The 13273-nt window shown below is 35.7% G+C and overlaps 1 protein-coding gene across 3 annotated transcripts in view; it reads left to right on the forward strand.

Annotated features, from left to right (window-relative positions):
- Positions 1–13273, forward strand: part of CSMD3 (CUB and Sushi multiple domains 3) — a 782968-nt gene that overhangs the window by 254827 nt on the left and 514868 nt on the right. For all 3 annotated transcript variants that reach the window (XM_072852006.1, XM_072852007.1, XM_072852008.1), the window contains exon 6: positions 926–1038. In XM_072852006.1, coding sequence (XP_072708107.1) covers positions 926–1038 — 113 coding nt within the window. The remainder of the gene's footprint in view (positions 1–925; positions 1039–13273) is intronic.

The raw sequence follows: 13273 nt of genomic DNA on the forward strand, positions 1-13273 counted from the left end.
AATATTCCATACCATATATCTTCATGGTCAGCAATAAAAAATGAGGAGAGGGGCTGGGGGGCAGGTAGCCATTGCTTGGAGGCTGGCTTGATTGATCTACTTGTGGGATGTGGTGAATTATTGCCTTTGTATCACGTGGGGTTTTCGTGCTTTTTTCTCCCCTCTTCATTTATTAAACTGACTTGTGAAGAGTCTTTATGTTGACCCAGGAGTTTTCTTGGTTTTGCTCTTCCTGTTCTCTCCCTTGTCCTGCTGTCAGGGGCAGGGAGAGGAGTGAGTGAGCAGCTGTGTGGTGCTTAGCTGCTAGCTGGTATCAGTCCACCACAATTCCCTACTCTTCTTGTACTTTTGATAACTGATTTTTAGATTCACTGAAGTGATGGAGTATTTCTTACTTCTTTGTACCCTGAATTTAGAAATATACTTACTCTTGAAAAGTAGGTGTCCATTTTATAGTTTTAGGTGGTGGCCTGCATAACCTAAGGTCTCTTGTTCCATATCTTGAACATGAAAGTCACAGGGTACACTCCTTTTCCTGGTGCCCAGAGCAGTGTTCTGCCTAACCTGTTGACTGACCTGGATGGACACAAACTCTTTCTAGCCTGAGTATCATGTACTTGCATCATGATAGTGCTGTGCCTGACCAATAATGTTACTGTGTGGTTTCTGGATTAGCGCTGATTTGTATCCTATCCGTTGGTCATGCAGGGTGGACAATCTTGTCTGTTCATGCTTGTGATTGATTGATAACATACTGTTCATTGATAAATAAAATCCCACAGAGGGCATGTCAATGAATGTGTGTTTGAAAAAAAGAAATTTTCCATACAAGACCTTTATCAAAGCTTTATGAAAATCTACTGATCTTAGCTCTGATGATTTTTTAATCTTTAATAATAATTTTTATTTGTTTGTTTTAATTCAGGCTCTCTGGAATGAATATACCTCCTCCAGTTATCAGCAACAAAAACTGGCTCAGACTACATTTTGTAACAGACAGCAATCACCGATACCGTGGATTTAGTGCTCACTACCAAGGTACATTTAAAAAAATACATTTTTTGTTGTGGTTGTTTTTGTTAAGAAAAAAAAAGTGCCTGAAGTTGTAGAGGAAATGGGAAGGGCCATTTTAAAAAATCCTTATAAATTTTTCATAAATGATAAATTCAGCTGTGCAACCTGTTATATCAAATTACAGTATGTTAGAGTATGGGTAGTGTATCTAGTGTATCTAAATACAGTTATAAAAAATTACAGCAGATATCTACTTCACTTTACCCTGTGCAAGTACTTAGCTTTTAAAATGGTCCTAATATTCTGAAAGATATTGTGTAACAGATATAGAAACAATATTTTTATCATTAAAATATGCTATTTGCCTCTATGGTTGTATAAGTCATGTTTGTAAAACAGTGAGTAAGTTTCTATTTACTAATGTAGCATTTAATCACTATTATCTCTTACTACCTATTTCTGAATGCCTTGTGCTATTAAGGGTTTAATTAACCTGTAAGATTCTTATCCACTGTTTTTATTAGCAAGCATTATTTTAAGTAAGAGTGAAACCATCTGAAACATTAACTTGGGAATATCACCATTTGGAACAAGGTCATTATAATGATGAAGTGCTAATGAAAACTGAGCTTCATTAGTGTATGGTAATACTATCTGCTTTTTCACAAGCATTACTGTAAATAATATTTTTAATATCTACAGTGTATCAATGGATCTTCAGGGAACAGTAACCCTTTTTGTGCTTTTGTGCTTTTCCATTTATCTTATGAAAAAAAAATCACAGTATTCTGAATGAGATTCAGTTCATGAATTTCTTCTACAGTTCTCTATAGGAAATTTAGCATAGGAAGAGATTTGCTTCATAAATGTTTGCAGAATCTGATAAAATTAATCAACTAATGTAAAAATTGCAACTAACAAAAGATTAGGACTAATTTTTTTATGTAATTGATCTTTCATAATAGTAAACTTTATATAACTCTGTGTGATTGCCTCAGATAACATATTCTATAAAAGAACAGAGCAAATTTGATTACTATTTCAGCAAATATTGTATATCTCTATTTAGACTTCCTGAGTTCATAGAAGTTCTGGAATGTGTATTCTGAGTGAATTTAGGTGAAAGGAGCCTTCCTACTGTAGCTCCAGGGCTGCTTTAACTGTTTACAAAAAACACTGACTCATTTTTTGCATAGTATCCTTCATACCAAATATGATAAACCACACTCTTTACTGGGAAATTGCTAGCTTACAGGACTGCTAAAAGATATAAAGTAGGAACTTTCTCTATTTGATCCTACCCCACAACTGAGAAACCATGTGATAACTATTTTGGTGGTTTCTGTGACGCAATTTGGATTATTGAGATGTTCATTTCTGAACTACTGAGAAAAGGAGAACAAACTATGTCTCAGATGTCACACATACTTGCATTCCTGCTGGAAGTGTGAGGTAATAGTCAATGAAAGAGAATAAACTTTGTTTAGTTTCAAAATGTGTTTTCTGCAAGTCATATAAAGCATGTGAGTTGGTAGATGTGGGAGATTTGAATATGCTGTGTATCTTCTATTTCTCTTTACCACCTAAATTTGTAGTGATTATATTATGTGTTTCTTACTATTATTTTGGTTTGCTCATTTCATTTTTAATGGTATATTGCTGAATGTATGTTAAAGCGTACTCTGTACTAAGTTATGAAATGTTGCAGTAGATCACCATGCTTAAAATGAAGAAAATATCTTTTACAACTCTTTGAAAAAAATATGTAGGCAGTAAATAATTTCAGCATGCAAAAGCATTAAATGTGCATACTCAAACAGATATGATCATTAAAAATTAACCTTGATAGTAGAAAATGGAAAAATGCATTGTCAGGTGATAGGGAGGAGTGCTCTCTGGGTCGATGGTAGGCTAAAGGAGAGTGTGAGGAATTGTGAGCCTGTATTATCACTGTACTACACTGTAATAACTGTTGTAAAAACCTGCTCTTTCCCCTGCTTAATAAACATAGATATTACTGTAACTTCTTTCTGACTTCCCTCCTTGAAACTTAATCTTTCCTACGTAGTACCACTATAATCAGAATTAGTAATTTCTTACCACTTCATCTACTTTAACTTTCTTATTCTGTTGTTGCATCTTTTGAAGGAGCCAGACTTGAGGTTCTGAACTTCAGAACACTGCATATTTCTTGCTCCTTCACTGTTTGGCACTTCAGTACTCTTTTTACCTAATCACTCCCTTCGCTTGCTGATTTTGTTTGCACAACTGCACATTTTGTGCTAGTGTATTTGGGTGGTAGTTTGACCTTGAGTAGCAGCGAAGCACTCCCACAGCCACTCACTCACTCTACCCCCACAGCAGAACAGGGCAGAAAACAGGAAGAATAAGAGTGAGAAAACACGTGGGTTGAAATGAAGATGGGGAAAATCTCTCATCAGCTGCTGTCCTGGGCAAAATAGTCTTAATTTAAAACATTTAATTACTGATTTGGGTGTTGAGAAACAAAGACAAATATTTAAACAATTAGAGAAAACACCTTTCCTCTTCCCTTTCAGAGGCTTAACTTCATTCCAACCACCTCTCCTTCCCCTTCCTTTATCTACACCACCACAGATTACAGTTTGTCTCTTTGGTGATGTGATGAGCAGTGCAGGAGGTTCAGGTCAAGGTGTAGGAGTTTCTTTCTGCTCCTTCTTGTTTCTCACTCTTTTCTTCTGCTGTTCCTTCCTTCTTACTTATTTGCTCTTCTCTGATGTGCATTGACCATGGGCCACAGTCTCTTAGGGGAACAACCTGCTGCCATGTGGGTTATCCATGGTCTCCAGTCCCTTTGAGGGTGTTAGTAGCTCTGGAATGGAGCACTCCTGCTCTGGCCTTGTTCCTTTCTCTCAGTGTTTACTGCCTTTTCTTAAATACATTTTCACAGAGATGACACAAATTCTGCTGATGGGCTCATTTGTGTCCTGTGGTACGTCCGTTGCGGACCCAGCTGGAACCAGCTGTGACCAGCATGGGGCAGCCCCTTACCTCCTGTCACAGAGGTCACACGTGCAGCCCTCGCACCCCCCTGCTACCAAAACACTGCAATTTATACCAATTACAATCTGAAAAAAACCTTGTTGGTTGTTTTAGTCAAAGAAAAGTAAATAAATAAGTTTTATGGCCACTTTTTAGGCAGGATATGAAAAAAATCTTATCCCCTTCTGTTCTCTTAAATTTATGAAAATTGCTTTTTTAAGATTCTTTTTCACAAGGCAGCCTCACATGGCCTAGGTTCAGTGTAATATCTAAAGCTACTGTGGCCTAAACATTTGAAAAGAAGACTAAAAATGATGCAATGCAAAGTCTTAAAATCTAGCTGCATATGAAAAAAAAAACCACAACAGAAACCCTAGGGTATTACATAATCTTTCCTAAACATCCTTTTAGTTTCTTTAATTATCATATTTTGCCTAATTTTCTGTTTAAGGCTTCAGTCTTGCAAACACTTGTGAAAATGTTTAAATTGGCTTATACAGAACAAATGAAATTTACTGAGGTACATGAAACTATGGGAAACTCTCAGCTTCATATAAGTACATTGTCACTCAGGTTATGTGTATGATTTTATTTTAATAGGCATTTTAACTCACCAAAGATATTGAATTATACAATATTTAAAAGGTGTTCGTAAATGATAATCAAACTGATATATGTCAATTAGAAGAGAATCAAAGTGTTTCCCTACCCAGGTTGTGGTGTCATAACCAAGAAATGCTTATTATTGCTTGCCTGATCACCCTTGTTTCAGCATTTCTTTCTATTCACTGAGGGTTCTTTGTCTTGATGTTTTCTGTCCTTAATGCTTTGTTAAAACTCCTTTTGAGTTAGAAACTGTTGGCTGAAGTAGAACTAAATCTTCTTTGGATCTTCCTGAAGCTGCTGCTTCAATATTTCTTGGCACTGGTAATCCTCTTTTGCTGTTTCTAAAATTAGTTGTGCTTTTTTACTCCATCCTTTCGCAGTTCCTGTAAAAGTTCCTTTTGCTTTCTGCTTTCTGTTGGCTATTCTTTGCACTCCATCACTTACGTATGAATCCATACTATTATCTAAATGGACAGAAGGGATTAGGTTAGCTTCACAGCTTGCAGTCTTACAGGCTGGTGTACACAAACTTCAATATTCTTTATGTCAAGCATACCTGGACTCTGAAAGAGCTTTTGGAAAAGGATTCTTCATTTTCTGATAGTTAAACGTTACTTTAAGAATCTGTAACTTTGCTACCTTTTGAGATCCAGCATCCTTTCTCTCTCCCTCTCTCCCTCCCTCCTCCTTTAAAACTCTGGAAGGTTTCAGTAGTAGCTTTATACTTGCTATTTATTTCACTTGTGAAACCTATTTCTTAACTATTTTTGCTTCCTTTCCCGCTTCCTTTACCTCTGTGTAAGCCATGTACAAACTAATGCTTCTCCTATGAACAAAATAGTATCAAATATGTTGACTGAGTGCACAGTTCCATCTGCCTTCCATTAAGAATTTGCTTATAGGAAAATACAAATGAAGAGATGAAATATATCCATAAGCTTTTAATAATAGGATAAAATTTAGCTGTCATGCTCATGTTGAAAAGCATGCAAATGGTTACTCTGCTTAATACTTGACAGCCAACTATGTAGAGCTGCAGTTAGATAAACACCAACACTTTCAATGTGTGATGCAATACGGAGAAAACTGACGTTGAAGTTTTCTCTTTCTCTGCTTGATTTTCCATTGTTCTTATCTTTTTATTTCTGTCATTTTGTATACAAATAGAAATGTATCTTCATTCAGAAATGATTTATAGAGTTAGATTTTTTCTTAGATTTTTTTGTTGGTTTTGCTTTGAGAGAGAATTTGAAGCAATTGGCAATCAGGTAAAGAACAAAAGTAAGTAGTACTAAGCTGCCTCAGAACATCCTGGCAAGAGTTGCCAGAAGGGGAAAACTGTCTTTTTCACTTTTTTCCAGAACATCTAACAATTTAAACAGAATTTAGCACTCATTCCTCACCTCAAAAGCTGTTGCAATGAACAGTGCACAGTACTACTACCAGAAGACTCAGCAGTCATAATGAAGTTTTAGGTGAGATTCAGCTCCAAGACACCAAAATGTAGATGTCTCTATATTGTAACCTATAGGTTTAGACACCTATAGGTATCTAAATACCCATTAAAGTTGGGGAGCTGTGGGGCACAGTTCAGCTGTACATGAATATAATGCGCACTAATGTATGAAATCCCCTGCGGTATCCAAGATATTTTTATGGCAGTGGCAGAAGTGCAGAGGCTCTTCTGACAGACAAACCAAGGTGTTGCAAAGTAGTATATTATGAAGTATCAAAATTGCACCAACCCAAACTATGTATGGGCAACTGAATCTTCCCCATACCTAGCTAATCCTGTCAGTGCAGGTTACAGAGTGATTCAGCTGACCACATGGTAGGGGTTGGGTAGAGGTTCTCTAGAGTAAATGAGATATCTGCATGGTGTTGGCAACTTGGAATTTACAGTACATCATGCCATTCTGGCACAGAAACTAGAAGACAGGGAAGAACACCTAAAATGACAACAAACAGCATATAGGCAGCTGTTTTGTCCTGTCCAAGGTGTGTACTTTAAGATAAATTAAAACACTACATTCCACTGACTACACTGACTAGATTTCCATTTATTATAATAGTTTATATACCTAGTACAACTATAGACGCACAGATGTAGGTGTCTTAATCTCAGGTTGAATCTCACATAATGTGACTACTCACTGAAATAGCTTCTTACTACCAGTGCGCTCATGGGATCTTGAGATTCCCTGAGAGAAACTAAGGTGCTGCATCACTTGTGCCACATCTGTAGAAGTCTGCTACTTACATAAGGGCTGTGCCTGCTTCTGCTTAGGGCAGTGTAAGCAAGTTGCTGGTTTATTGGTAATTTATTTGACAGATGATAGATTTTTTTTTTTTTTTAGACAGGTACTTAGTTCTCAGTATTGTAAATCTCTGACTTTTCAGACCCTGTACTCCTATTGTCAAAACCTGATTTTGCTACCTGATTTTGTAATGGATAGAGAAAAAAGGAACCATCTCTTCACAGAATGAGGAAATTACCAGAGCTTCTCAGCAGATTTTCTTTTTTTTTGCCTCTAGGCATGAAAAGAACTTAAATTGCATACATTGTCACACAAGTAAATGTTTTTAGCGGGTTTTCATACTCATGGGTCTTTTAGCTCCGCTTCATCTTATACTGAGCTATACAGATGATTTTTCACCTTTGCACTCTCGAGATGTCTTTTGTTCACAACTATACACCCACACAATGACAGTGCGCAGAATGACATTGATTTTTCTGTAGTCAAGTCAGGGAGGAGAAAAATTGCCACATTTTGTTGACCCTTCCCCATTTTAAAGTACTTATTTTTAGAAATCTCCCAGTTACAGGTTTTAATAACACTACTGTTGATGGTTAATTAAGTTAGTTCTGATAGTGTATAAGGATCCAGAAAGATTGATTTCTAAAATTTTAATTAACTGCTTTCTACTTCAAGTAAGATCACCATTCATTTAAAAAGTCAATAGGACTGATGTTAAATATGAAAACATGGTAGTCTATGCTAATGTTTAAATTGATGCATTATAATTTACTTCTGAAATAAATGTTAAGTGATGCAGTAAAGAGTCCTTCCCATTTTTTTAATGATATAACAGTTGTGTCTTCTTAATTTCATGCTTACCCTAAGGAAAAACCTCTAATGTTTTAGGTACATTCAAACATTTTAATATGTTTCTATTTCATTTACTATTCTGCACACTTCTGTTCATTGTTTACAAAAGAGCAGATGACAATGTTTTATGTACTACTGACTGTAAGTAATTCCATCTCTTCTGTAGAAGAGAAAAAATGTACTGAATTACTCTTTATTTCAATTTAGATAATACTTAGAAAGAAAGTAATTTCCTTACTTAGGTTAGTTTTGTTGGAAGTTCAGGATTTTATAAACTGAAATGAAAAACACTTCAAACAATAAAAACCCAGGAAAATGGGATATTCAGACTATAAAATCCATAGGTAATATAAACAGTCCTGGTTTATGGAAAGGAAAAAAAAGTATTTAAAAATTAGTGTGGTTTTGATCCTATTCATATCCACATATATAAATATATAAAAAATATTTTCATATATATAACTATATATTATGTATCTAATTTATATATATTTAAATTATATATATATATATATATATATATATATATATATATATATATATATATATATAAATAACCATATATTAAAAAAAGGAATCCTCTAAGGAAACCAACTAAAATTCAAGAAAAAAAAACGTATTAAAATAAATATTGTCTGGCAGTGGAACTCTTCTGATAATATCATAAACTGTAGAGTTTATAGGACCTTTAGAATGCTTCATTTTGATAACGTCAAAACATTAATACATTAACCCGTATATCTGTATGCTTCATGACCACCAAACAGCGTGATATGTATTGCACTGATGATCTGTTCATGTCAAGATGATAAAACAACTGAGGGAACAATCTGGGATAAAACACTTGCTTACATTCAGAATATTTAGTGGTACTGAGATAAAGTGTTGGAACACTTTGTTTCCCCTTTGAAAAATGTTGACATTCAAATGCTCCCATAATATGCTCAGGCTCTTTCATTAAGTGACTTATTTTTTCTGCACCAAAAATTATTTCACCATAATCGAAAGTGATAAGCCATTCCAGTTAGTTTTTTAATAGCTTTGACCATTATGAAGTTTACTGGACACCGAAAGAAACAAACCTGAAGTGGCTAACTTTGGAAAACAGATTTTAAATGTTAAAATGAATACTGTCAGTGACATCAGATGTATTAGGATTATTTCTGCTATATGATTTACTCCTATTTCCTTCCCTTCCTGCTCCCCCACCCAGCATTTTCAACTTTTTTTAATTATAGGAGGTCATTTTGCATTTTGGAGGGTTTTTTTGTAGTTAGGGACACCCACACAATGAAAGAGATCATTTTGATAAGAAAACAACAGCCAGATGTAGAGAACTAGATAATGAAGTAACTGAATGTGGGATTTTTTGTGTGTCTTGCCTCATACTTGAGTTTCCCATGTACTTTATAGTTAGACTGCATACATTATTATGCAGAATTATCTCTTCTCTCTGTCTCTATTTCTTCTCTTTGGCCTAAAGACAGAGTTGTTTGTTTGTTTGTTGTTTAGTTGCTTGAGAACGCTTGCACTTTTGATAGAAATCATATCCTCATGTCCTTGAGGATAAAGGTAGAGTAGTTATTTAGTTTTAAATTTAATTGTATGAACTGGATAGCTACGTGTTGAGGCATAAAGCATGCGAAATATAGTTGTTTTGCTCTTTTAAATGTTTATCCCTCCTTTATTGTTTGTGAAGACTCTAATCACACCATATGCATGAAGACTGAGTAATATGCTGATTAGTCACCTGCCTAAGGATAGGAAAGATATTCTTTTTCCAATAGAAAAACTAGATCCAAAATTCTGTTCTGAAATATAAATATGGAAGTGACCCATGCATTATATTGTGTCAGAAGTTATTTCTTAGTGTTAAATAAGATACTACAGTTTTTACGAATTCACAGTATAGGGAGGGTTGAGGACATTTGGCTTTACTCTTCAGAACTAAGTCTAAGATTATCTAATTCAGAAGTAAAAGTACCTTTTGCAAAGTATCCCCCAAACTCCTTAGTAAATAAGGAGTCAAATCTATTCAAAGAAAAGTTAATGTTTTAATGAATTCTACTCCAAGTAAGGAATGAAAGAATTTTCTGAACTACCTTTTCAGTTTCCAGCTACACTTTCTCCACCTTGGTTCCAGTCAATGGATCTTTTCATACTTCAAAATATGGGCTGCTTTATTTGTGTACTGTATCGGTAGCAGTACCAGAAAGCTGAAAGAATTTAACTTTTTTTTCCCATTCACCGGCACCTGGAAATCAATTAAACGTATACCTCTGTTTAACAAAGTGTTTTCACTTAAATGCAGCTGAGGCAATAAACCTTGCGCACTAGTGAACGTTATTATATGGAATTTGTTAATCTGTAAAATCACTAACTAGTACCAAAGAGATTCTCATTTATGTAATTTCTTTAGATCTTCATTATGTCAAATTTCAGTACCATTCATATTTGAAAGAAAACTTGATAAAAGCCTTCTGAGAACCATGTTGGTCATATGTTCTCTGTTTCTAAGTCTGTTTGAAAATTGCTAGAACAACAGTAGAATAGCCATGTGAAGTGAATCACTCCTAAGAGTGATTTTTTTTTAAAATTTATTTACTTGCTTGGTTTTAAGATGTCAATATATATATTTTTTTTTTATTGAATCCTGTATCAGTTTTACCTTTTCAGAAAATTTGCATTTTTTAATGCATTTTCAATTCCGGTGTTATTTTTTTTAGAAAGCTCATATGTTTGGGGGTTATTAACATGGCCCATGACATTTCCTGAATGTCACCTATTTTTAGCTAATTTACAAAGCTTTGTCCATGAGTGGTGAGAAGTTTACATGTGAACTGAGTTATGGAGGTTGAGAACTGAGATTAGGAGAGAAAAAAAGGAAGGGTAAAAAGTAATATTTTTATCAAGAACCCCAAAAAAGTGAGCTGAGAGTTCTTAATGGAAAGGAATATGTAGGAGAAAGACAGACAGCCAAGTAAAGTGATTAGAGTGGAAAGTGGGGGATTGTGAGGAAAAGTTAGGTGAGAAGACCAACAGTAATAAGGAGATTGAACCTGAAGGGAATCTGTTGAACAGTTATGACTTACCGGATAAGAAAACTTCTTGTATAATGCATAGCCTGGTTGGAATCTAGTCTGTGCTAGTTGAGAAAAATTGGCTTGAACAGGTAGCCAGGACAAACCGTGGAAAGTATAAGATGGCATGTGTGGAGAGAAGTGTTCAAAATGATCGTGCCAGTGTCCTCAAATTCCACTGCACAGCTGTGAATATATTCCTTTCTGCCATGAAACAGCTGAAACCTACCAGAAAAGTTTGGGTCAAAAAGGTGTTTTTTGCACTGTATAGAGTGGACTGATGATCTGTTAAAAATAGTGTCATGCAGAGTTGGTTATAATTTCTTTCTGTTATCATTTTGAAGAAGTTAAAAGGTGATTTATGAATGACATACAAAATTTAAGTTACCCTAAGAAGTAGCTTAGATATCATAAGATCACAGGGTAATTCAGGTTGAAAGGGAACCTCCTATTCAAAAGAAGCCAGGCACTGAGATAAAGCAAGGTTGCTTACGGGTTTATCCTGTTCTATCTTGAAAAGTTCAAGGATGGAGACTGCGTAACATGTCCAGGCCATCTGTTCACAGCTTGACTGTCCTCACAGGGTAAAAGTTTCTCCTTATATCTGCTTGGAACTTCTCTTGTTTCAACTTACTTACACTCTTTCCTCTTGTCCTCCCACCTCATATGTATTGAAAGGCTCCTTTTAGGCCCCCCTGAAGCTCTCTTCTCTGGGCTGAACAACTCCAGCTTCCTCAGCCTCTCCTCACAGGGCAAGTGCTCCAGTCCCAAACATCTTGGGGACCATCTGCCAAATTCACTCCAGTTTATCAGTTTCTTCCAAGGGCCCCTTCCTTTTGGTGGGCCTCAAAACTGGACATGGAACTAACAAGTGCTAAACAGAGGTGGGAATAATCCCTTCCATGAGTGTATCAGCCATGCTTCTATTAATACCGTTCAGGATGCTGTTGGCCAGGGCATACTGCTGGCTCACATTCATCTTGCTGTCCACTAGGACCTGTGTCTCTTCACCTTATTTTATCATTCCTGAAGTCTCTCATATTCCTGTAAATCTTTCATTCCCTTTCTACTTTTTTCCACCACTACGTCATTTAAATGTGGCTCATTATCTCCCTCTCCATCATTCTTAATATAAAACTCCCATCAACAGGTTGGCCAGAGTGTTGGCAAAGATGCTCTTGCTACACTTTGTCAGGGGCACCTTTACTACTTTGAGTAACAGCAGACTGTGGTCACTCTGTTTAGGCAGAGGTTTATTTTAACAGCACATGAGATTTGTACCACTGCTTCCTAAACCATCGTGGCATCAGTCAATTTACCTTTAAGTTACTGGGGTCTTGGAGTTATAGTCATGTAGTCTTCCTGCTGCACTTGCAGGAAATTCAAAGACCTTAGCTTGTGTTGCTTCTTTGTAACTCTCTTTGCATAGTGAGTACTGCAAAATTATCTTAATTTACAAATAAAATGATCTGTTGATCCCATCATTATTACTATTATCAGTAATATCAGCAAGTTCTTATGTTCTAAGGTAGTCAGTTTATGTAAGAGCATTACATAGGCCTCAGGTCCATACTTAAGGTGCTTAAAAAAGCTCTACTTAGTGCTTTTTAAACTAAATATTAGGAAAAGAGTAGAGAACAAAACAGAAAACATGCTGCTGTATCAATCGACCTGCACCTTGACTCCCATTGTTGCTCTGGCCTCTCTGTATTTCAGAAGAATATAGCAAAGTTGAAGAAAGTTCAGAGAAAGATAGCAAAGATCATCAAACACGTGGATTAGTTTCCGATTGAAAAGTGATTGACTAGTGTAGGACCCTGCAGCTTGGAAAATAAATAGAGCTGTGGGAGGAGGGGAAATACACAGATTGAAAAGTCATGAATCACAGGGATAGTACTGGAAATAGTTGTTATGTCTGTTTTGGATGCCAAAACTGAGGTGCATACCAAAGAAGTGACTTGCCCAAAGTCACCCAGAAAGTTACCAGTGGAGTAGGTCACCGGGTATTTTGAGCCTCAATCCAGGGCAGCTGAAAACTAGTAACACTAACTCTTCCACTTTTCACAAAGCTGGCAGAATTGCTTAGGTAGTGCTGTTTTAGTTTATAGTACTGCCTTGGTGCACTATGATATGTACAAATACTTGCAAAGAGACTTGAAGGACATATATTCAAATTAAATAAAGCTGATACAAACAGAAAAGGGAACAGGCATATTGACTTTCTGAAAGTAAAACAAACTTCTGCTTTTTCTACTCTCCTTTACCTGTCACTGCTTTCCCTTCTATTTTCACTTAATAGTAAATTTGGGATTAAAGGCAATACCTTTTAATTCCTAATATATATGTCTAGTGTATAGGTGTAACAAATAGGCAAATAGCATATGTAGGTTTATAACTGGAGATACAAGAAGAAAAGATTTCTTTTCATTTGTATGCAGCCTG

The sequence above is a fragment of the Ciconia boyciana genome, chromosome 2 (genome assembly GCF_034638445.1).
Source record: "Ciconia boyciana chromosome 2, ASM3463844v1, whole genome shotgun sequence".
NCBI lineage: Eukaryota > Metazoa > Chordata > Aves > Ciconiiformes > Ciconiidae > Ciconia > Ciconia boyciana.